At 44.1% G+C, this 25,994-nt stretch overlaps 1 protein-coding gene across 1 annotated transcript in view; it reads right to left on the reverse strand.

The window, feature by feature from the left end:
- The window catches only part of eif2ak3 (eukaryotic translation initiation factor 2-alpha kinase 3), a 29,094-nt gene extending 4,938 nt beyond the window's left edge, over positions 1–24,156 (reverse strand). Inside the window, exons 1-15 of the mRNA XM_067479828.1 lie at positions 23,612–24,156; positions 14,811–14,940; positions 7,664–7,858; positions 7,334–7,464; positions 6,816–7,077; positions 6,530–6,695; positions 6,270–6,395; positions 6,029–6,151; positions 5,680–5,909; positions 4,838–4,950; positions 2,721–2,843; positions 2,130–2,279; positions 1,117–1,675; positions 767–940; positions 53–226 (exon numbers count right to left, since the gene is read on the reverse strand). Of these exons, the coding sequence (XP_067335929.1) occupies positions 53–226; positions 767–940; positions 1,117–1,675; positions 2,130–2,279; positions 2,721–2,843; positions 4,838–4,950; positions 5,680–5,909; positions 6,029–6,151; positions 6,270–6,395; positions 6,530–6,695; positions 6,816–7,077; positions 7,334–7,464; positions 7,664–7,858; positions 14,811–14,940; positions 23,612–23,919 (2,964 nt within the window). The 5' untranslated portion in view covers positions 23,920–24,156. The remainder of the gene's footprint in view (positions 1–52; positions 227–766; positions 941–1,116; positions 1,676–2,129; positions 2,280–2,720; positions 2,844–4,837; positions 4,951–5,679; positions 5,910–6,028; positions 6,152–6,269; positions 6,396–6,529; positions 6,696–6,815; positions 7,078–7,333; positions 7,465–7,663; positions 7,859–14,810; positions 14,941–23,611) is intronic.
- Between the last annotated feature and the right edge of the window lie 1,838 nt (positions 24,157–25,994).

Consider the following 25,994-nt stretch of genomic DNA (forward strand, 5'->3'; position numbering starts at 1 on the left):
AGCATTTTATTTTAATGTTTCCTGTGATGCACTTCCAAATGTGTTTCCTCACTTGCTCTGGGCTCATATAGAGTTTGGTCCCGACTTGGCCCGTGTGTCGGGTCAGGAGTGGTGCGGGTGTCAGGGCACTGGGCTCGTCGTCCTCCTCCTCCTGGTCCATGGCAGTCACCAGGCCGAAATCTCCCACCTTCACCACGTCATCCATGGTGAAGAAGATATTGGAGGGCTGGTGGGCAGAAAGTGACGGGTTATGCAAGTTGTGAGAAGCCGTGAGAATTACTAATGCACGAACCTGTTGAACCTGACACTGTGATCTAATATTCCACTTCAGACACACAAACAAACAAACAAACAAACAAACATTACCCAAATTTGCACTTTGGCAGCAAGAGATACATTTTTTACAGTCTATAAGTGTTTTAAAAGAAGGCTCAGCGAAATGTTGGTGGGCATATCTAACACTTGCTCGAAGCCTTTTTTTGCTTTTAACATTTGTTCACAATACGGCTGTAGATTTCTCAAAGTGAACAATGAGTAAGACTAACATTTATTTGGGGGGGAAACTTGGGAATATAGAGCAATTCCAGCACTGTGAGGTGGTCACTTCTCTTCACTGCCATTTGAGATTAAAGTAGGTGAACTCCTTCTTTCGTGTTGCAGCTTTATAATGCAGCCCTAAAGTCAGCAAATTCAACAATTGAAGGGTTACAGTGGATTTTCCCTTGCAGAAGCTGTATTAGTGAACAGCATGTGCATCTGTCTTCACCTTGAGGTCCCTGTGCATGAGGCCCTTGCTGTGCAGGAAATCGACAGCCTCTGCAATCTGGAGGAAGATATCCAGACACTGGTTGTGCTCTCTGTGCTCTGGGAGGAAGCGCTGAGCCATCCAGTCCTTCAGGTTCTCCTTCCGACAGAGCTGCATCTGGATGTACAGATACACCTGGATGGATGGAGAAAGACCCAGTTCATAACAATTTACATTTGACACTAGAGAAATATTTGACTTGTTGTTAATAGAAAAGGCTCGAGTAAAAACAGTACAGATAATAATTCAAAACAATACACACGTTGGGTTTTGTAATATTATTATCCAAAACAGACTAAGGACTGACTGACCTTGGGAGAAGGCTGGACTCGCTGGGTTGGAGGAGTTGTTGGGAGCGCCAGGGTAAGTGAGGTCGGTCGGGGCGGAGAAGAAGAAGAGAGAGGGACAAATTCCTGTCGTCGGGTGTGCGAGGAAGACGAGCTGTTCTTCTCCGTTAGCGTGCCAGGACTGGCTGCACTAGAGGCCGAGTCTGTGTCTGCGTCGGCATCCCGGTCGCAGCCAGAGTCCTCGAACACGATGTCAAAGGAGGAGGAGGTGCAGTCACTGGGGCCACGTGGGGGGCATAGCTCAAAGGAGTGGGGCGTGTCTGAGGCATCAGGGTCAGCTTGACTGTCCCTCTCAGACATCAGACTGTCTTGGCCCAGAAGCGGGTGAAAGGACAGGTCGCCGACGTCAACGCCAAAACCTACCGCACTGCTGTCAGTGCTGGTGAGCAGGGCCCGTGGATCAACGGAGGATCTAAGGACGTCTCCTTGAGGCCCACGGACAGGTGAGACAGAGCTGGACACTGGCACTTTGACGGACAGCGCCTCCATGTGGTCAAGGAAGCTCACTGGCCAGTCAGTGGCACTGAAAGACAAAAAGGATTCGGTTGCTGCTACATTCATCCAAACCAGCATAAATGAGGCACAAAGCACGTGTGCTCTTTGACATCAACACAGAAATATTACTATATTTACAGTGCACCAAATACATAAGTGCATCTAAGGAAGAAGAGAAGGAGAATATTTAACCCTTATCTGGTGCTACTCCAACCTGCCCTAGCAAACTAAGCCACACCAGACTTTACATGGGGTGCTACTAATACACTCGGCATAAATGTGCCTCAATTATCCCGCGGCATTTTTAAGTCTGTGTTAATTAATCCATGTATGAAAGTGAGCTGAGAGTTGAAAAGGCTAAGTAGTAACAAATGTCATTAGTTGCCCTGAGCAGGTGGATACAGTGTTTTGGCATAAATACTGTTAAAAACTACACACACCCCTGGCAGATGTAGTGCCATGTTCAAAAAGCTCTGGCTCACCTGGCATCTTTCAGCCACCTCTGGTCCATTTCCTCTTGCCAGCCCTCAGGGGGGCTCTCCTGCCAGGCATTGAAGTAACGGATAATTCCTGGGTGCTCCAGCTTGGCCAGGGCCTTCACCTCTCGCATCACCTTCTCACGGGCCAGTTCCCTGATTTAGGTGAAAACTGAGCTTTAGCGTCTTAATCACATTCATGGAAAGTCTGAGTTTTTTTTTTTTTTTTTAAAGCATGAGTCTCTTATTCTTCAGCAATTTAATTCCTAGCAGAAGCTTTTGGGCTGAAAGCAGGTGTAACACAAAAAGTGCGCTCCACCAGAAAACACCAGGAACATGAAAATAATTAACCGACTGGTTTGTTCTGCACCGTGTGATTCACCAGTCAACGGCTGTGCTTAAATGAAAATCCATAAAAAGTTTCCATGCTCGTCAGTGTAATTAAATGCACGACTTAATGTTTGTACCCAAACGTCACTTTTGCCAGTGTTGTTTTCTGCTTACCCAATTCAGCTCAACATCTTTAAAGGAAACAGAGATAAAGGAACAGCTAATAGGCTCCAGCTGAGGCGGACTGTGAGCAGCGAGAGCGGCTACCTGTTGGGCAAGCGGATTCTTTTGATGGCATAGTTGCAGTCGTCCACTTTGTTGCGGGCCTCAAACACAACACCGAACCCCCCACGACCAAGGCACTGCACTGGCTCGAAGTCTGTCAAATACCTGGGGAGAAGACATTTCTGATTATGCAAAGAGGAATGACTGTGCTGTCAGGGGGATAAAGCAGCTAAGGGTGACAAGTGTGCTTTCACCTACATCCGTCACAGGTTCAAAAGCAGGGACTTAACTCTTCGCTGTAGTCAGGGAGGCTTCTACAATGGTAATCATCAAAGCTGATTACCAGAGAAGAAATTACAAGCAAGGCTGATGATGGTCACTGCTGAGTTGTCAGGAAACCAAGTCACAGCTCAAAAGCATAAATGTGCATTAATATGTGTAACAGAAATAAACCTTGGTTGTCACCAAGGCAATCACATGTTCAAGACTCATCTTTAGTAACAATAAATAATTAAATCATAATCACTTATTTTTGTTTAAGCGAAGATTTTTTTCTAGAAATACGACTTCGGGGTAAAGGAAATCTCTCTCTCTCTCTCTCTCTCTCTCTCTCTCTCTCTCTCTATATATATATATATATAAAAACAATATATAGTTTTTTTTGTGTTTTTTTTTTTAAGGAAGCACAACTGCAAGCCGAGTTTCACTCACACAAGAGCCGAACATCACATTTCTTCCAGCGTGTGCAGTATCATACACATCTTTTGGGAGCGGTTCGTTTTCTTTCTGTTTCTCTTTCTACAGTTGGCTGCTAAATATTGCATCTTGACACGTTTGCTTACTTTGAAATGTCAAAAACAGCAAGAAAAATTGTTTTATGCCATCTACATAAATATATATTTTTATGGAACATTCAGCTAGTGCAGTTTTTCAGCATAACATTATTATTATTATTATTATTTCTCAAGGGAGTTGGAAACTTTTGCACCTGCATATTTTTCATTATTTTACTCTTATTATACCTTTTAACAAATATCTTCTGTGAGCATTTCTTGTTACTTCTGCTGACGTAAGCCGCCATGTCAAACCTAACGCTAACCCATATTCAGGTAGTACAAATGTTCTAACAAAATTGATCCAGGAATGTATAAAAAAAGTTAATCAGTGCAAATGTTTGCTTGCTAAACGTTCTGATTTCTGAAGAAGGGACATTTGTAGTAGCTGAAGTTACATTAAAAAAAAAAAAAAAGTTCTACTCTGTTTGGCTTTTTTAAAGTAATGAGATGCAAACTTTGGCACCCAACTGCAAACTTAAAGAAGTGAAATCATTTAGCTTCTTGCTGAGTAAGACAACACCACACTCTGGCTCTACTACACCCTGTCAAAGCATCCTAGCCAAGGCTCCTCAGGGGATTGAAGGCTGTCTTATTAGGAAATGTGTGAGCACATGTGATTGAGGCCCTTGTTCCCTTATCTCTGTCTGCCTCCTAATGATCCTGACTCATGCCTACTGCAGCTGCTGCAGGTGCGGCCACCGGTTTTATTTAAGGAAATTTTTTAGGCAAAAGCAATTTGCATGGATCGCAGCAGCGGCTTCAGAGGAAAAAGACGGGTGTGGTGCTTATCATTTTAGGGTGGATCCCACAAAGAAAATGTGCAAGTGACAACACCAGAGGAAAAACATTATTCAGCTCATGACTGGAAATATGCAAACTACATCAGTCAAACTACTGGAGGTTAGTGACAACCTATAAATAATAGCTACAGATCATATGGGATAACACTGGGATACCAAAAGACTTCTGACAATGTGCTGACACTGATGTAAAGTGACTCTCCAACCCTGTGACAGATGCTGCTGGGTAGGGTGTGGTCTGCAGGGGCCGAGGTCATTTTAATTTGATGGCAAACAGCTGAGTTATCCAATCATGCTCTGCTATCTTCCCATCTCCGCTAGCTGGAAGACCAGCGGTCACCATGGAAACAGTGCTGAATCTGTAGCTACACCTTGAAAGACTGAGACACGCATGTGACTTTAAAGTGTAACAATAACAATTCCCAACACAGTAGTAGTGTTACATGAAGTTCTCCTGAGTCATGACAAAATAATTGCCAAGGAGCATTTTCTGCCTCAGCTTTACAGCGTGGAAGTGATGTACCTGGACACATATTCGCAGGAACGGGTCTCCATGGCAACTGGCTCTTTGGATTCCATAGCTTCAAGGTCAAACTTGCTGTCTGTCTGACACTGGGTTTCTGACTCTTTGCGTTGCTGTGAGGGAGATATAAGAAGGACACATGGAGAAATTTCTGAATTCTAAACATTTCATTTTTTTGACACACCAAGACAAAGTCAGTGCAACAGGAAACAGACATTGTACTGAACTTGTTCTCAGACAAGATATTTCTATGAAAGCAGTTTTGTAAAAACAAACATTTTCAAAAGATTTACCTAATAACAAATTCAAAAATGTAGAATTTAAAATGTTGGTCTGCCTATTTAAGGTTTTTACTATCCCAATTAAAAAGACATGCGCCTCACAGCAAAGTTTGTTTGATTATTGTGATGAAAGCATAAATGTGATAACTGCTAACTTGGGTCGGATGCCGGATTTCAATACCACCGTTTCATCTTCAGCAGGGAAATTAGCATCACTGTGTTCACATCACTTGGTTTCAGATTCCTTAGCAATATAGCAGACTAACTGTGAAAAGTCAAATCAAGATCTCCAGAGGGATTATTATAATTCTGAGCATTTCAGGTAATATTTAACAATTTCTCAACCAAGCCTTTTGGAATGAAGGAACATAGGAGACACTGGAGCAGTGTGTCTGGTCGATGTGTTATTGCTTAGTTTTGGAAAGAGGTCTATGGCACAGAGGAACCAGATAAAGTGACAAACACAGCCAATGACCAGGGGTAATTTTAGTCTCTGAGGATTATTTTAGGATAAAATTAACCTTTAACCGTCATCAGCGGCTGCTGATACTCTGGTCTTACCCTAACATAGGCCACTGGGGCAGAAGGGTGGAAGAACTTGCGGACGATGTACGTGGTGGCAGCAATGCAGAAGACGATGGTGCCAAGAATCTCCTTCCACCAAGGCAGCAGCAGTACAGGGTCCTTTCTCCTTCGACTGTCGGCCCCCACGCCATTTCCCTTTATCAGGCTCACAGCACTGTCTCGTTTCTCCCGGTAACGCTTGCTATAGGGGAAGTAGTAACCATTGTCTATCGAAAAGCAGAGAAAAAACGATTTCGTGAAGTTTTTAAACTGCATCCTATCACTCGAGGTGCCTATGTACAGTGCACATGTATGTGTGTCTTTAATGGCAGCATTATGCTCTTACCGTAAGGATACTGAAGGATGGACAGGGCTCCGTTGCTGTATTCATCATGCGAAAACTTGTCATTGTTCAGACACTTGTCAAATTCATCAGAGCCGACCAATGCAGGTGTCCGCGATGGGGAATCTGTGTCAAGGACAAGATGAATAAGTTCTTGAACGAGGGATTAAAGGCAAATAATCTAAGAGTATCACAGTATGACAGGCTCCAAATGACTTGGATGACAAAGGTGGCGTGGACCTACGGATTAAAGGCTTCCATTTGACTGTAGGTAGTGGAATTATATCCTTCTTTGATCCAATAGCTTTGGAGGGGAACTTCTCACTGATCGTCACTGAGGACTGCAAGTAGAGCTGGCCCTGAAACATTCCTGAAAAAAAAGAACAAAGCCATCGTTCATTTCATTTGGTTCTTCATACGCAACTGCGTAAGGTGGATGACAGAGGTACAAATCATTCATGTGGACACACTCTGGGTGTTTTGTGTGCTTGTGTGTTCATTTACCCAAGTACACACTGGACTCCGCAGCTTCTTTGGCCTTCTCCGGATCCTCATCGTCATCCTGCTCGTCCGTTTCTGACTGGTTGCTGTAGGTGGTGTCGTCGAAGAGGCTGATCGGTGTGACTTTACCCCCACCCACCAGCCAGGCGCTGGCAATGGGTGTGCAGAACTACACAAAAGATACAGAATGAAGTGATTTACTTTATAGATAAAGAGAATGAGGGTCACGGCAACTCAACATAGCCAGAGTAAACACTAAATTAGATTATTTAAGTTTACAACATCCCACCTGATGCTCCCAGACCAGCTGTCCATCAGGCTCAGTGCTAAAGGCCATGACCTTCCAATCAGGAACTGACACTTTAATTACAAGGTCAATATTCTGGTTTTGCTTGTTTTCTGTGTGTTCCCCCTCTTTTGTTTCATCTGCGATGACCCACTGACTGTCCTTCCAGGTGTCTCCAGTCGCCATTTCTGCCTCCAGGAAGTTAAATCCGGACTGCGCCTCTGGAACAAGCTTCAACTCAAAGTTTCCAACACTGAAGTTCCACCTTGTATAAAAAGAGATATTCCATGATGTAAGAAGTTACTCGGGTGAAGGTTAACGATATTCTTCTGATGAAATTCTAAACAATGTGGTAAAGCCAGGTAAAAATCAGGCATTAATGCTAACAACTGAGTGGCTTCAATCAGGTGGCCAGGACCTTTCTGAAATACCACACAAGATACAGTATCATCCTCATGCATTAGGTTGAACCTCTGGCTGACTGACGATGACAGATTTGACTGACTGAATTACAAACTCACTTCTCCATCCCTGATCGAGGCCTGATGGCTCGCACAGTCTTCTGAGTCCTCTGCAGCAGGAGCACGTCCTCCGTCTCCATATCCTCATCGCCCCAGTGACTGCAGCCCACCGCAGAGCAGATGTACCGAAGCTGAGGCAAACAACGGGGGGGGGGATTAAAAAGAAGACTTATTCCGGTGTATTAGTGTAGTTAGCACAGGCTGATGGCTTATTTCTGAAATGCTTGGTATGATTAATATAATTCACTCTCGGGGGAAAACAGAAATATAACTTCAATAATTGAATGTATTAGCACACTGTTACATTTTAACCGAAACTGTTTCACTGACCTTCCCACTGTAGGCCCCCAGGCCATAGGTAGTGAGGGATTTGCCCCCAACCAGGACTGTGTCCTCCCCGATGCGGTATGATGACTCCAGCAGGGACTCTACACTAAAAGGCACGGCTTCCATAGTCTCTCTGTCCCTGTTCCACTGGAACAAGGCACCATCCAGTGAGGGGATGACCATCTTATTGCCAAACACCTGCAGAATAAATCAGGTTGGTTTTGTTATGGGTTGTCCGTCTTTTCCTGTCAAACTATGAAAACAAGGCACATATGCCAGCATAAAAGGGGGAATGAATTATGTCCATTAGCCTACAAGTGAGTGGTTCTGTGTCACAACCGGGCTCCTCTCAGCAACAAAGACTGTTGCCATTGCTGAGGAAAGTGTCTCGCTTTCCATAACACGAGTGCATCGGTGTCCTTCTCAGCTCAAACAATTGTTCAAACACCAAAACACTCACCCACGCAGACAACACTGGCCGACACACACCCGCCCACTCAGCAGCAGCTTTAGCCCCCGCACACTTGGAATCATTCCACCGTTACACAACTAAGAGTGCAAGTAATTAACCTGGATCTTTGTAAAAGCATCAACTGTGGATACTGTGCGAGTCTACTATTAGGTGCTCACTGTAGGGGGGCAGCAAGGATGACATCATTGTAAAATCCTGACCCTAATCCTGACTTAACCTTCACATCTTTAGCTCATGGGGGGGTGTAAGGACAATTGTCTTCTTTAAGCACTTCAGTCAATATTAGTTTTGGACCACCTCATGATGATGACAATCACCAAAACAGATACATCAGTTGCTTATGGGGTCAAACCTGTGACCTGTCAGTCATTTTTGATTTAGAAATCCTATCAGGCTGCTATCAGACAAGCCTTATGGTGGATTTAATGAACTGCCAGGAGGGAGAAGTGTGTGGCAGAATGATTTACTAGAAAGCGGCGCCAAGAGCAGAGGTGATGTCATCTTTCTAGAGGGAGGGGGGTGGCTTTGTGACAAGATGGAGATAAATTTAGCAATAGGAAGGAGGGGTTAACAATCTGACCATCACATCACACCATGCGGGTATGCCTGTGGGGGTGCAGAGAGGTTTACAGCGGAGAAGAACTTCCCAGAGCTGTGGATGAGTCATCCTGCTCCTGATGCCTTAATCCACATCTCTGATCCAAGCCAGAGTTTTAACACCACTTGGCTTGGATCCCTTCCTTAAGATACTCTTCTTGCCCATGTCGTCCACGTTCCGACATAACAGATCATGCTGCACTACAAAATTCTACATTAGTAAAGAGTGGAACAGACATCAGTTGTCTATTTTCTCCTAAATACCAAAAATTAACTCAGTTCACGCCAGGTGACAGTGTCAATGTTAGTATATACACTCAGTAAATTGACAGCTCAAAAAACATCAAATTTGAAAGATGACAACAGTGAGGTTGCTTTATTACAAATGAAATTCAAGTAGTGCTCTGCAGCCAAACTATTAAAACTCCCTCCCCTTGTTTCTTTATCAGTACCATCACATCAGCTCTTTAAAAATCTGGCATGAATGTCTGCTGAATAATTAACAATTTTGCAGTTCAAATCATTATATCCCAGCACAGCATAGTTTCAACAAACTCATGGAGGCTTTAGTGCCATGAGAGATGATTCTGACACATGTTGATAGCTCCTGGATCATAAAACAATCAGTCTCAATGAAAATTTCAGGAAAAGTACCAACGTTTAGAAATTAGAAACAGTTAAAAGAAAGAGGAGTAAGATTTAGAAGTTGACTTCCACACCGGATCGGTTGGTGCCTGGGTTAACAACGACTGCCACCAGTGCTGTTGACCTACAGAGGGTGGTGGTGGAAATTTGGCTACTGTCCAATTTGCAGACGTGGCAAAGGCCAAACAAAGAGCATATGAGGACTTGTATGCTAGGTTGGAAAGAGTAGTGGAAGCTCGGCTAAGGGCAGAGGTGAAAATTTGTGAGCAGCAATATGGTTTCATGCCTAGAATGAGTCCAACAGATGCAGAAGTACAGAGAAGGTCAGAGGGAGTTGCATTGTGTCTTCGTAGATTTAGAAAAAGCGTATGACAGGTTGCAGAGCTGTGGTATTGTATGAGGACGTCTGGAGTGGCAGAGAAGTATGTTAGAGTGGTGCAGGACATGTATGAGAGCTGTAAGACAGTGGTGAGGTGCTGTAGGTGTGACAGAGGAGTTCAAGGTGGAGGTGGGTCTGCATCAAGGATCGGCTCTGAGCCCCTTCTTGTTTGCTCTGGTGATGGACAGGCTGACAGATGAGGTTAGACAGGAATCTCCATGGACTATGATGTTTGCAGATGACATTGTGATTTGTAGCGAGAGCAGGGAGCAGGTGGAGGAAAATCTAGAGAGATGGAGGTCTGCTCTGGAAAACAGAGGAATGAAGCTTAGCCGCAGTGAGACAGAATACATGTGTGTCAATGAGAGGGACCCTGGTGGAATGGTGAGGTCACAGGGAGCAGAGGTGAAGAAGGTGCAGGACTTTAAGTACTTAGGGTCAACGGTTCAGAGTAACGGAGAGTGTGGAAAAGAGGTGAAGAGACAAGTGCAGGCAGGTTGGAACGGGTGGAGAAAAGTGTCAGGTGTGTTGTGTGATAAAAGAGTATCAGCAAGAATGAAAGGAAAGATGTTTAAGACGGTGGTGAGACCAGAGATGTTGTTTGGCTTAGAGATAGTGGCACTGAAGAAAAGACAGGAGGCAGAGCTGGAGGTAGCAGAGCTTAAGATATTGAGGTTCTCTTTGGGAGTGACGAGGATGGACAGGATCAGGAATGAGGACATCAGAGGGACAGCTCATGTTAGATGTTTTGGAGATAAAGTCAAAGAGGCCAGATTGAGGTGGTTTGGACATGTTCAGAGGAGAAACTGTGAATATATTAGTAGAAGGATGCTGAGGTTGGAGCTGCCAGGCAGGAGGTCTAGAGGAAGAGCAAAGAGGACATTTATGGATGTAGTGAGGGAGGACATGAAGTTAGTTGGTGTGAATGAAGAGGATGCAGAGGACAGAGTTAGATGGAGGCACATGATTCGCTGTGGCGACTCCTGGAAGGGAACAGCCCAAAGGAAAAGAAGAAGACGAAGACGACCCAACCTCCCCGATCAAAGCAAACTAAAAGTATCCTTTGATGAGCAGTGTATCAGTATATGATCAATGGCCCATCCTCACTACATTTTTGCTTTGTCGTCTCTGTTCTCTGTGAAAAACTAAAAAAAAAAAAAAAAAAAAGCTCTTTTTCAGGATTCCTTTTTTGATAGGTTTGTTTCAAAACTAGAAAAAAACAAAACAACAACAAAAACCAACTAAACAAACAAACAAACCTGCTTTTGCATTTTTAACTTTCAGACAATAATAATGCTTCTCTTATGTCTTTGCTTTGCTTTGAATGTCACAGGCCAATTAAGTTTGCTATTTCTCATTCCCGTCTTACTTTTTTGCAACGTGTACATAAATATTAACTATAACATTTAGACCGGGGCCATTCACCTAATTTGAGATTTTGCAAGGAGCATCCTGTGTATGTGGTGATTATTGATTCATTGTTATTAGTATATCTGTATGGGTAAAAAAGTTTTGTTGTCATTTTATAAATTACTTTTGGACCGTTTTATTCGGAAAGCATTTATCCAAATGAGTATTTGATGGTTCTAATTATGTCCCTGCATTCCACTCTTGGGAAATGGGGTGTTGGTGGCGGCGCAGCAGCGAGGGGTTCAGAGGGACTGGGGTGGAGGAGGCGTTCACAGTCTTGTGGCAGTGTATGTGAATGGCTGCGCATGTGTGTTGCTGCTGATGCTCCAGTGATCTTGTCAAACAGTGTCAGCTCTCACCCAGCCACTGTTGGCCCACAAGGCTACTGCTCCACTTAAAAGCGGTAGACCGCGAAATAGAGAGAGAGAGAGAGAGAGAGAGAGACAAACACACACACACACACACACACACACACACACACACACACACACACACACACACACACAAATCTAAATTAAAATCAGAGCAGCCAAAAAAACAAGTGACTTGCTGCCAAAAATAGAGCCCGTCTGTTCTTTTTCATTTCCTTTGCCGCTCTATAAGAATCATTACTTGTCACATTAGTCTTCAAGAGGTGAGCCATCGTTAGCCATTGTGTAGCGATCAATCAAATTCTCTCGTTCGTTCATTCACGCCGAATGCCAGCAGAGGTATGCAAGTGCGCATGTGAGAAGTGTTTATTATTGATGACATCATCTCTGATCTAAGGCATTACCTCACCTCCCTAATCACTCAACCACCCCCCCTCTTCTTCATGCCTCCACCCATCCTGTCCAGAATGAGTCAGTCCACATTGGCTCGGACTCCCTCCATCTTGAAGCGACAACACACACACACCACCCACTGCTCTCCAAACAGCCCTGGAGTGACTCCTGGCTTTTTGAAGTGATGACTTTTTCTGCAGACAATGCTGTTTGTGGCTCTGCTGTCCCTCATTTCACTTAAAAAGAAATCTCTCTCTCTCTCCCTCTCTCTCTTTCTCTCTCTCTCATGCACAAAACCACAGGATGCAGCAGGTGACTGGATGCTTCCTCCCCAGCATGTCGAGGACAGCCAATGGAAGGGTGGCAGACACCCCCTAGCCTCTAATCACTGAGCAGACTGGTGTCTCAGGAACCCAGCAAGCACCAATGAAACTGTTGTTATGTGTACACACACACACACACACACACACACACACACACACACACACACAGCAGACAGGCATCCCAGGTTACTGAGGGTGGAGAGGGGAAGGCTGCATTTAAAATTAGATAAAGTACATGAGCACAAAAAACACACAGAGACAACTACACACTCCAGGGGTAATAATGAGTGACGTCACAGCAAAGCCACTGGGTTCAGAGCTGTCAGGCTTCTTTCCGTGTTCTGCTCTGTCAGCCAAATGAAAGCCAACGGGTAAAAAATGAAAACCCCCAAAACAACAACAACAACAACACCACACACAGAACAAGCATCCTCCGTCACAATGAAGAGCAGAGAAGAGAATGACAGATGTCACAAATGTGAAGTCTCACACGCTAAACTGATGTAAGTGTGAAGGAAACAATGTAATGTCCTTGAAGAGACTATTCAGAAATGGTTTCTGTACTGCATTAGTGTATTTTTATCACTTCAATCACTTACTTCCATTTTTCCTGTATCGGACATTTTCACTTGTCATAATTCTACAAAGATAACTGACAGAGCAGATTAAAAGCAAATGTTGACTTCTGATATTTGCTGATATTTCAAGAATATCAAAAGGTACTACTGATTTGTTATTTTCAGCTTATTTAATAGTAAGAAATATTTAAAGGCCTATTACAGTAGGGTGATCGAGGTATTAAGTATAGTATATGTATGTATTCAATGTGTCTATGCAAACTAACTCTGTGTCACAATTAACTTTTGTATAGAGAAAGTCAAGTCATAGAAACACTGCAGGAAAACTTAAGGTTTCTGTGAACTAATAAAAAAATTGCCTAGTTTTTGAGTTTTAAAAGTGATTTATAATGATTAAGACAATCAGCCCACAGAATACCATGTAATCAATACACTGAATTGAATAATAAATAAATAATGACTATATGTTTGCGCCCCGCTATTCCTCACCTACAAGAGATCATGCTCAAGGTCAAATTTACATTCAGGTGCAGCCAGTGGAGACGTTCAGCTGCTCCCATGTTGTCTCCACTGTATAAACTATGAGGGCTTCAAGCAAGCTGAAGGGGGTTTTCACATCGTAACCTCTGAGGACCCTCGAAAAAAAAAAAAGGAAAAAAAAAGTTTGTGGATTCTGCTTTTCTGTCATGCCAGGGAAAACCAAGTTTGATTTATTTTTGCCTTTTTAATCCAAACCCACACTTACACGATTAGCTCCCTCCTTCTAATTGTAGGTTTCAGTGAACTCGGCTGCTTTTTGTGTTCAGCTGGGATGAACACATAAACACACTTTTTAGCCTGAATGGCACTTCGCTACTTGAGAACCACTTCACATACTAATTTGGAAGGTTCTGACACTTCTGTGAGACACTTCTGTGGTGAGCAACTCTGGAGTGGCTAGATTTTAAATTGTGGAGAATCAAACAAATCTGCTGGTTTTGTGTTTTATTGTAATGGTCATATACATTCTAATACCCTTTTCTTCTTCTGATGGAAAAAACCACTACCTGTGAAAACATACTGAAGTCCTAAATTATAATTTGTTTTATTGCTATGAGGACTAACGAAGTGAAAATACATTGAAATGACAGGGTGAGAGAGGTTGTTATACTCATTCACTCCTTACCAGCACGAGCAGACGAACATTAAACTGATCTCAGCAGCCACCCAGACCCTTGTTAGTATCAGAGGCTTTTTCCCTGAGGCAAAACTCTCACACAGTGCGAGTCCACATCAAAGTAAACCATGAGCGCATCTATAGCACGTATCTCGGAGAGCAGCGCTCTGGTCTCGCTCTGGGCTACACTTCACTTTCAGCATGTCGGTGTGGGCGGTATAAGCTTCTGTATACATGTACAGATGAGGGTCTTGCTGCGCCTGTGTGTGTGTAAACCACTACAGTCAACAAAGAGGCTAATCCTCCAGGCGAAACAGCTACTCTCAGATTTATGTGGGGGAGTACGGTATGTCTGCTGTGCATTGTGTATATGTGTACATGAAATGGAAGCAGCAACAACCCTTGGTTTATTGTTCAAAGTGCACTGAGTTCAATTACTGTCTCTCTACAGACAAAAAGTCTTGGGGGACAGTGCTTGTTTTGAGGCACAAATGTAGACAAGATCAGATGCTTAACCTACCACTGACATGCCAAAGCCATGGAAATAGACTTTTTCCATCTACTGATTGTATTAACCAGATGAAGAGTGTCTGTTTAACCCACCTAATTGGCTGTGGTTGACCCCTTACATTCATTGGGTTGGTCCTGTCACACTTTGTTTGAATAATCCTCAGTTCATATGTTAAGATTTAGCCAAGACCACTTATTTGTTAGAATTGTTAGACTTGTCGCCCATATGTTTGCTGGTTCATGATGATAGCAATAGTAACAACCACAACGAAAACAACAATACACAATGCAGACAAAAACTATGGCGTTGATCTACCTCAGGTTTGCTGAGGCTGGAGGACACTAGACACCCAGAGCTCACATCTAGGTCCCACTGCTTCCTGCCCTGGTTGTGAGGGTCTAGAGCTGAGATTCTCCCATCCAGTGTGCTTATGATCACAAGAGACCTGTGGATAGAACACAAAAGGTTCAGTAGGATTTCAGGACAGCTTTAAATACTGGTAACAAAAAAGATAATGGCAGCAATGTTTCTTAGCAATAAAAAAATAAGGTGACATCAGTGTTATTATTTGACACTTTTCCCATTAGGGGCTTGTAGTTGAGTGGTGCAGATGTTTTCTTCCCCTCTATAGTCTGTTCCTTTTTTAAGAGTCAGGGTGACCTTCAACTACAGCCTACAGCACACCTGTCCCATGACAAACCTGCTCCCGTCTGTTCTGGTGGGTGGCATGTAGTTTAAAGAAGGGGCTCATCGGAGATCCCAGACGTAGCCACTTTCATTTTACTTCTGTCAGTTTTAGTCCCTCAGAGCATGAACAAACTTCCAGGGACCGATGCAGGCAATTTCAACAAATATAGAAAATGTCGTGTTTGTTTAAAGAAGGCATATAATAGGGGGGGCTGGTGGATCAGTGGTAGAGCATTAGCTCGGGAAGAGGGCCGCATATTCGAATCCCGACCCACCAGCTGTGGCCCCACCCAGCCACCATGGGTGATCCTGATGCCGGTCCGGAGCCCGGATAAAAATGGGAAGGTTTGCAGCAGGAAGGGCATCAGGCGTAAAAACACATGCCGAATCCTGTTCCGCTGTGGCGACCCCTGAAGGGTCAAGCCGAAAGCAGTTTATCTTTGTTTAAAGAAAGACGTAAAAGTTAGTCGCACATCAGGTGTGGAAATAACATGATGATGATGTACAGGGGGTATGAGACTGTTACAAGGTCAGTGTTCAAACTGTTATTGCCATAAAACTAGAATGATGTGTTGGCAAAGATAGACAGTGCTGATTAGATCCAACACAGGCCCACGATCACCACCAACCAGTTACCTCAATATCATTTCTTTTTCACGAGTCTGTGAAAAAAAGGTGAAACCCTTATCGCCAGCCAGCGCAATGATAGGACAGATTTTTTTTGCTTTTGGATTTTAAAACACAAAGAAAATATTGTAATACTAATGTATAGTAATGGATGTTTCGTTAATACTCACTCCTGGCAGAGACACAGCGAGCATCTAAAATAAGATGCAGGGGGTGAAAGTTATCCCTAAGATGATAAATGGACGAGGGATTTCTCGTAGCCCCGGTGTGCTTTTCCCTCTGAGAAAAGGTTTTTAAATTATTGGAGTGATGAATTTTTCACAGTCCTGCTTTTCTTCTAACCAATTCTGTCGTTCTGGCAATTTGTTTACTTAGCGAAAGGTTTTTCTCCATCAGTGGAAAAGTACAAATTGTCCAAATGAGTGCTATTCCCCTTTATGTGCCCGCACAGCGAGATTTTGTTAACAGTTTTTCTCGCTCTCATCTAGTAACGCCAGGCTAAAAACAGTCTATCAGACTTGAACGAATTGAGATGCCCAGCCCCACCCTACTGGAAACTCCTAAAGCTTCTGCCGCATTGCTTGTCAATCATGTCCCGGGCTCTGGCAGGGGCCACATCCTGACTATTGATTTGTATCTGTCTAGAGAAGATGCTGTCAACTGGGCTTTTAGCTTTATTTAACCAGCAAGGGTGTGCTAAGCATACATGCGGTCTCTGAGCAGCCACTGCTGTGCATCCCCACAGCTGGGACTCGGGCAGCTTCCCCCATCAGGCACTGGGGCATATGGGGCTTTAAATGACTCCCTTGAGGGCAACTAGACAGCAGTTGCTGAGGGAAGAGACAGTGTTACACTTGTTCACTTTCCCAGCTCACACCAAAAAAAAAAAAACTAAGGAAACACGGAAAACATGACCTTTCCACCGTCCATCATCTTTATCTATTTACACCATGGCAGGTGTCAACTAAACTGAGTGTATTTAATATGCCCACCAACTGCACTATCCATCATTTAATCTTAGCAGGTGAATTGCTATTGACAAGCAATAATTCCTTGTTGACTTACCAAATGGAACACTCTTTAGTCACGAAAGGGAAGGAGCATGTTGAGGGATAAAAAGGAATTAGGACAACTAAGAAATTGATTGTTTCGGAGGGAGCAAATCAATTTGAGGAAGGTAAGTCTTATGTTTCCCTGTAATCACCGACACATTCCCAGGGAGTCACACTGGCTGCTCAGGACCACTAAGTTGTTCAGCTCAACTGGAGCTGGAAGTTTGCATCAAAATGCAAATAGGATCACTTAACAGTAATGAGCCATGTGTCTTTCAGCCCCATCCCATCCAAGATTATCTCCCCAAATCTGCTCTTAGCATTATCAGCCTTGCCACTAGCACTAAAGTGTAGCGTGCTAAGAAAAACATTGTTTTTCCTGTCAGCCACCAATAAAAGCAGAGCTCCAAAGCCCGCTCACACCCTCTCGATTGGCTGCGAGACCCTGCCAAAAATATTAGGCTGATTGGTTGTTGCTAAGCAGTCGGCTCTCTTAGAGGGTGGAAGCTTTGGCGGCCTTCACTTGGTGTACCCCGCCCCCTCCACGTCCTGTTGTGAATGTAGAAGTGAGGAAGAAGTCACTGAGAATTGAGTTCAACTTCAGTGATGGGAAGAAGGCGAGTAAGAGACAGAAGCTTTTAATTCAGAGACTGAGATCAAAGACGTTTGGACTCTTTGTACTCCAGATAAAAAAAAAAGAAGAAGAAGACCGTAGAGCGGGGTGAGGATGGGAGGGGGCAATTAAATCTACAACGTAGGTATTGTGATGGTAATGGAGAGCACAGGCAGCAGAGAAGGGTAGAATCTACAAATATTGTACCAAATCTAACAGTAAAAACAACTCGAGGAAAACAAACAGCCCTACTGTATCATTTAGCACTCAAGGCAATTTATTTTCCATGTCTGAGCCCCTAGACACTGATGCTCTGCTCGTCACCAAAGGGATAACATGTAGCCTGTGGGGCTGCTGCCGCTGCAGACTATGACAGATGCAGGCGGCAGAGAGACGCTGAAGAAGACGTTGGAATGGAAAACGAAGACGGAGGAAGAGGGAGAGTAGTGAGGCTGCCAACAGACTGAGGGTTGTTAGCGTCCTTCCATGTAATGTTGTCAAAGTGTCATAACAGTGCCGAGTGCTTCTTCAATCACAAAGCATATGGCGGAGCAGGGAGCCAATTAGCCTCGCTCTCACCAGACTCTCTATTCCTCAGAGACGCTCAGCCTCAGTCTGCACACACCGGCAAAACTGAGTTGCTGGTAAACACACTCCATTGAAAGAAACAACCAGGATGTTTACACAGGCCGAGTCTCCAAGGAGCAGGACCCGAGGAGCTGGACCAATCACCACAGTTTGCCACTTCCTAGCAGCCAATGGAAGCACTGTTTTCCTTCTTGCGTAGCCAATGGGTGGGCAGCTCTGGAGCTTCCGAGCCAACGGCGGAGCAGAGCTGCCTGTAACCATGCAACAGCGAGCAGCCTGTGTGCACGCTGGAGTGTGGAGTTCTGCTGCCGCGCAGCTGCCGCGCAGCCGACGAGAGGCAGAACAAAAATATGAGAGTGTGGGGAGCACGTGGGGAGAAAGTTATGGATGCGGCTCTGTGTCGGCCGCACCCAGCACCACCAGCTGCACCAGCATTCCTTCGAACTGTGCACTTACGGAGAAACGATGCCATCAAATGTGGTCATGGCACAACTTAAAGCATGGTATCGAAAAAATGAAAGGACTATAGGCAGTTTGTACGACATACAACCACAATTGTTTTTGGCAAACATGATTAAGCTCCCCTCCCATAAATAATCACTTAACAATACAGTGAGACGAGAATAAATGTCAAAGTTAAAATAAATGAATAAATAGGAAAAGAAAAACACCTGGAGGGTGTCATGCTGGTTGTTGACAGGACAATAATGTGCCACAACACCAGCAATTTAGCACAGCCTAATATGCTGAGAAGGTTTATGAAACTGTTCTCTGTGACAGATGTGTGACGTGCCATCCACTTTAAAGCTGATGCATCAGGGTCACTGCAGCAGACCACCGCAGCACAGAGCAATGGGCGTAGTTTAATGTAGCAGCAGAAAAAACACAAACTATTTAAAAGCAGTACTAGGACCCTCTCTCTCCTCCCGCATTAGTTCGCTCCCTTCTCCAACCAGCATCATCCAACACGTGGTAAAATCCAAACTCTATGGCGCCACACTCCTGCTGCCTGATTGGATGGGCCGTCGTGCTGATCTGAGAATCCGATTCGTTGTTGCTAAGCAGTGAGGAGCCATCGAGAGTGAAAACAAGACAGCATGGTCCTACGAGCTACCAGCCAACTCCTTGTTTTCAAGCTCCCTTCCCTCTCTCAGAACATCCCACCTTTATGCCTCTGCCCCACCCATACTGCAGTGCTGCAGGATGGGTGCTCCTGACGTACCAAAATAGCCACTGACCTAATAAATTCACAGCTACTGATAATCACATTCCGGGATACTGTGGCTATAGCAACTATTTCTGCCAATACCCAGGTTATGAAACAACCTGAAAACATCTTGATAAATGAGTCGCAACCTCTGCCATAACCCATACAGGGTTCATCAAGCACAGAGAAAGTCATCACAAAATCCTAATTTAGGTATTGAGTTTGATCAATTCTCCACAATAATAACTTCTTTGTTTTTACGTAAAATATTTGTGTACACGAGGGACAAATGGAGCATAAAGCAGGTTAAAACAGATTATGTAAGCTTGTTTGAAGTGACCCTGGAGTTTTACCTTTAGACCTCTTGAATGCAAAACATTTACTATATATGGACCGACTGCAAGCAACTAGGTTTTAAGTGCTCAATTAAACCATCCCAGGGAGAGTTCAGTCAACTTCATCTTGACCTGTTATTTTGGGGACGGTTTCTATTAATAAAACCCACAACGTTTCCCTGGTTACAGATCAGTGAGACAAAGTAAGAGTGATAAAAAAAGAAAAAAAGAAAAACAAACAAGGAAACCAACTCTCCCTCCTTAAAGGAAACACATTCTCCTCCTCCTTTACCCGACTATGGCCGGACCTATGCGGCCAACTTAAATTCTGAGCACTAGGCCATCTCTCCATAGCAATTGGCCGACAAGTCACCCAGCTTGGCTGATTGGCTGTTGCTAAGCAGTAGGCTGGTGGGAGCCAGCCGGCAAACACAGAGGCCCAGAAGAGCTGTTGCTGCTACATGGCCCTGAGGGTGGTTTGGGGGTGGGGGTGGGGGGGTTACAAAGAGTGGGGGTGGGGGTGGATGGTGGTGGGGGGAGCAGGTTCAAACTAAGCTACCGTCCTCTCACCTTCAAGTGATCCCTACGGCACCGGAGGCCCCAACGGAGCACTCGCTGGCAGAGGCATCAAATGTGGCGGCGCCGTCACATGCGCAATTTACAACCGCACACAAAAAAAAAAAGAGTTCAAACATATACGCACAAATATTTGTGTCTAAATGTAAACACTAAATTCATTGCGTATCATAGATGCCTTCGCTGAAGGTGAGCTGACAGCTATATCAGTTGACATGACAGCAGATCAGGTCACAAGCTGAAGGAATCCTGCAAAAGTGAGTGGTTGTGTGTTTTCTGTCATGAAGGCGATGTTCCTGTATTCAAAAAGAATGACTTTATTCACACGTCTGAAAACTTGTTTCTCAAGCCAAAATGATCAAGGGTGTGTTTGCATATTGCTGTCACAGGGTGGCACTTTGCTTCATAGGTACTTTGCTGTTTGACAGCAGTAGCTGCAGATAAAGGTTGCAGTAAGAAGTGGGAGATGTGTTTTCTTCGCTGGACAACCATATGACAACTACTGTTTCACATTTTTTCATAGTAGTGTTACCTCTTATCTGTTCACTGTGGGTGTTATACCATAATAGGAATGTTGTTTACAGCGCTGCTTTGTGGAAAGCTGCGGAGGTGATACTAATAAGTTGCTCAAAAGTAACTGAATGGTTGCTGATTGTTTAATATGCGTTTTTGTTTAATGTGGCCATTTCATTTCAACAGTTCTAAACTGTGGTTCGTTGCTTGTGAGGTTTCTAAAGTTTAACATCTACTCTCCGACAGATGGTTGGAAACAGAGCGTGGAGTAGAGTATATACTCAAGGGGTGACATTAAAAGGCAGCGTGTATGTGTGAAGGTAAGGCAGAGCACAAGGGAAGGAACAAGTGTAAGATGAAAGACAGAGCGTTAATTCAAGAATGATAGAAAGAGAATAAATGTAAAGGGAGAGACAGAGATAGACGGGGTCTCAGAAACCGAAAACCTTGCTCAAGTTCATTATTTTCTTATCTCTGTCTGTGAGTCTGTGTCATATTTTCTTTGTTGTCGTTGTTATACAGACAGGTGATGAAATAATAATTCACCTGTTCATTTGGTGCCGTGTCTCACAAGCTACTTCGTTAATTCTTCATCTTGTTGACTTAAGAGCTGCCTCGCGTCGGCTAAAAAGTCCAATGTTATTACTTGGGTAATTTAAAAATATATACGGGTGCCAAGTGAACTTTTGTCAGCTCATTATTTCTAGAATAGTTTAATGTGACGTACTGAAAGAGACTTTTAAGCTTTTAATGATATGTCTACTAATCTATTATATTAATTACATTCTGGATAAAATGTTTATAAGTTCACCCAAAGCCAATATGTGGTGGAAGACAGATCATGAGAGACAGACCCACACCGATATATGAATATGCATGAACACAGGCACATAAAGTGGTGGGTTGTTACCTGCAGCGGGACGAACGCTCAGGAGATTCCCCGCAGCAGCTGAGGTGCCTGTCGGGGAATAGTTTGCCTATATTAGAGCAAACTGCTTTGCTAATAACTTTTGATTTCCACGTGATTCTATACTGCAGACGACAGGCAGGAGCTAAACGCCCCTGTGCATCTTTAAGTCCGTCACAATGTGCTGGATTGTCACTGCCACTTTCACGCCGGTAAACTGCAAGCCTTTCGTTGTCCATCACAAAAAAATCAGAGTTTGTTCTTACATGAATTATGCAAGAACTTTTTTCTCCAGCTTAAACAAAACAACAAGCAGACTAAGACAACTAACGGCACCTATTCCTCGAGTTGAATGCCGTGGGGGCTGACTGCACAGTGAGCTCACTGGCTCCATGTTGTGACAAACGCTGGGTTTGAACGACATTCCCAATAAGAAGAACCAAAACATGATGCTTCAGGGGTTGCCAGGAAGCTTTAAAGTGAGCCTCAAGATTAAAGGGGTTGACAGCAAGTGGGAAACGTGCTGCATTTTACCACCAAGTACAGTAACAGCAGGTTGCAGTATTAAAAGTAAAAAGCACCCGAGGTCTTCAAAAGGCTGGACTGCAATGTTTTACACTTTATGACTGACTTCGATCGAACTCCGTCTCGAAAAGCAGACAGTGTGTTTATAACACTACACACGGAATAATTCAGGAATGGATCTGATGGGCTCCAACAAAGAAAGGCAATGAAATAAAAATGACTCAAGAAAGGTGTGTATAATTAAAATAACATACAGTGTCAGAGAGAAGGAACATCCTAACGAACACGCTGCGCCAAACACCTAAGGTGGGCGTCAAACCCACTGTTTACCAAGGAAGACAAAAATCAATGCCCTACCCACTGCGCCAAGTACTGTATCTCACTTTGGGCAGCAGCAGCAGCAGCAGCAGCTGGTCCAAGAGGGTTCAGTAAGCCCGTCTCTAAGAAGCCATAACTTTGGACAGTGGAGTTCCTGAGGATTTTCTCAACATGGGAGCATCCTCTTTGTATGACACTTAGTCACAAATGTAAACAGCGCTTGCTGTATTTGATTTGTCATGCGGGTGCGAAAGTTTTGCTTTTCCTTCGAGACACCTGCCTTCACTTTGTATACATGACAAATGCTCTCATGCTACAATAGGATACAGTGAAACAATCTCACCAACTAGCACTTAGAAGCATCCCAGCATCTGAAGTCCAGCCCTTGTTCTTGTGTGAGACCTTTATCTCTGTGCTTTGTCACAGCCAAATCGCTTTACTCCTACTTTACTAAGGTGACTCCTACTTTATTTCCACTTTACATTTCTCTGCTCAGCCGTAGTCTACCTGCCGATAGGAGATTAGATGACGGTATCTCTGGTGTCCAGTGATCGGGACGGTTTCACAACAGATGGAAGGCAGCATTTGAACTCCAACAGTGCAAAGCGAAACTCTCAGGACAAAGCTGCTCCCCACACTCCCCATCAGCTCAAACCACTTGTGCATGTGCGGCGTTTAAACTGCTCTCAGATGTGTGGAAATGAGCTAAACTGTTTCCCGTTGGTTACTGCACATGTAGCAGCAACGCAACTTGAAAGAAAGCAAAAGTGACAAGCAAGTAACAGTTTCCCCAACGGAAACTAGCGTTAGAGCCGCCGCCAGACTTGTCGAACCACAAACTCTGGTCGTAGGCTTTTCCACAGAAAACAATTTGTGTCCCCACGGTTTTAGGACTCGTTACGTTATGCAAACAAACCAAAAACTTTTTGTTACGACTAACGTTGCTTTTCACTCAACTTCCACCCAAACTCCAATCCGAGCTCTGCTCCCATTGTCGGACGGGACCAGCTAGTTAACCAGCGACTAAAATGTAATTTAGCTTTTCCACGATTTTATTTTTAGTGCTCTTTTTAGAGACTGGGTGATTCGTGTGCTGAACAATAACGCATGCCAAGCAGTGTCCGATAATGGGTGTCTAGTAGTCGCCAAAGCCGTCGTGTAACGCTACCTTGTTGCTCGGACGTTTCCGTTACTTCCTCCAGATGTCTCCTCAGCGTCCCCCGCTGGCCCGTTCTCGTCGTCCTCCACGGTCACGTCTGCTCCAATGACCGGGGCGCCTACGTTCTCCAAGCCCCGCTCCATGACTCTTGCACCATCTTCCTTCGAGGTTGAACCTGCTCCTCGGGCGGCGGACTGCGGCTCCCTTCCAATGGCGGAGCCCTGAGCTTCCGAAGTCCCGAATCCGATGAGAGCTTTCAGCAACAGCAGGAGCACCAGGGAAATGCTCACGTTTCCAAAGTGAAGCCCCCTTTCCATTTGTAAGACTGGCACATTAGTGAAATATGAGATTTACATGCCACTATGGCCTTGTAAATCTTAACATAAAAAGGTAAAGTACAAAAAGCTGGTTGGCCGCAAAGAAAGCTCCGCACCGTGTTCCAAAACGCCCCTTCAGATCAGTTCTTTAAGTAAACATAAACAGCCACTGGGACACCATGTTATTCCCTTTATACTTCACTCAGACTTGCCTTGGAAACGCTAAATCCCACCTTGTTGCTACACTAGAATTGGACAGTCAAATCCTTACGTTCCGTAAAAAAATATTTTGCCGTCTCTCATTGGACCACTTGACGTCACTCACGCATATTCGCATACTAAGCAAAATGCGATTGCATTAAACATATGTCACTCAGGAGGGCGGACGCAGACGGGCCCAGCCCCCACAAACAGTGCACTTCATTGGTTAGTCCGCTGTCGGTCAAAATGACGCACGCGCACTGATGACTGCCACACAACGAGCGCAAAAGGTGACGTAAAAACATCCCCGATGGCTCCTCCTGTGGCGGGTGTGTGATTGGTGGGATGGCGTCGTCGTGCGTCCAATAGAAGGGACAATTCCGCTAAACGTCATTGGTCGACTGTTGCCCTAGCTCACTAAATGTAGCAAGTTCATTCGCTGCTTCTGCTGTCATTCGAGAGTAGTTGTCAGGACAGTCGACATGAAAGCATCAACGTGGCTATGGGAGTGTAGACGGTACAGTTCCTGTTCCTGATCACGAGTTGGCTTTTCACTTTCGGATAAACAGTCCGGAATGACGGTGACGTATTATTTGTGGTCTACTTTAGAAACAAGTTGTTTCCTCATAACAAGAGAAGATTACCATCAAACTGCCTGCCAGCCACGTACCTTTCAGTCACTTTAGATGGTAAAATTACTTTAAACATATCACATAAAGTATGTGTAAAGGTACAGAGTTTCCCAACGTGTGCGGCGTATGTTATCGATGCAAATGTCATTTTGCACCAAATATGCTGAGCGCGAACACATGGCAGCATAATCCAACACTTTGCATCTCTAGCGCCCCTATGTGGCTATAAAAGAGAAAGGCACCATCAAACATTTAATCCATCTTTGGTTTGAAACACTCTCTTCCCACCAATTCTGCTTATGAACTTAAATAACCTTAGACTAAATAATACAATCTTTGGTTGAACGCAACTCACATCCTTCCCTTTTGTTTTGTCTTTGGTTAAGGACAAGGTCTATAAAAAGAGAAAAGAGGCAGTTTTCCAGAGCACAGGTTGGAATATAATACATTTTTTGCTGGACCAGAAAATGAAAAATCTAAGATACTCAGTTCACTATTGGATAATAATGAAGCCAGCAAATATTTTCATTTAGTAATGAGTGTTGAGCAGTTTGTTTAAAAATAGACCATTAGAAAAATCCTGTCTTTTCTGCTCAGACATAAGTTTTGGGCGACTGTGGCGCAGGAAGGTAGAGCGGTTGTCCACCAATTTCGCAGTTGTTGGTTCGATCCCCTGGTCCCATGTTGAAGTGTCCTCGAACAAGGCACTGAACCCCAACGTAGCGTTCGTCACCTCCATCCACAGATCATTTGGAACCTAGCTTTCTCCACCACAACAGGATATTGACAAAACGACCACTATTAAATTTGCACTGAATACTCAGAAATAAAACAAGGAGACATAGTATCATTTTGGTCCTGTATTGGTTAACACAGAATCTAGTGACCTTCACAGCTACATCATAATCACACAGTCATCTGGGCAAAGAAAACAGTGAAAGAAATGCTGGTGCACAACCTCTAAAATCATGTTCAACACAGTTAACGTTTACTTTGTCTACAGGTCACTGATGCTGATAAAAATCCAGCTTTGTTTGTTTGATTTATGAGACTGGAATCAGATTAGCTGTACTTAGGAGGAGCGGCTTGGAGCCACGTGTGCCAACTAACGCCAAGGCTCATCAAGGGGATTTAAGTCAGTTCACTGATAAATGGGTAGCTTTTATAGCACAACTGCTCATCATCACTGCATTCACCTTCCATAACTGTATTCAAAATAACGTTTAAGACTTGCTGCGACCA

The sequence above is a fragment of the Channa argus genome, chromosome 16 (genome assembly GCF_033026475.1).
Source record: "Channa argus isolate prfri chromosome 16, Channa argus male v1.0, whole genome shotgun sequence".
Lineage (NCBI taxonomy): Eukaryota > Metazoa > Chordata > Actinopteri > Anabantiformes > Channidae > Channa > Channa argus.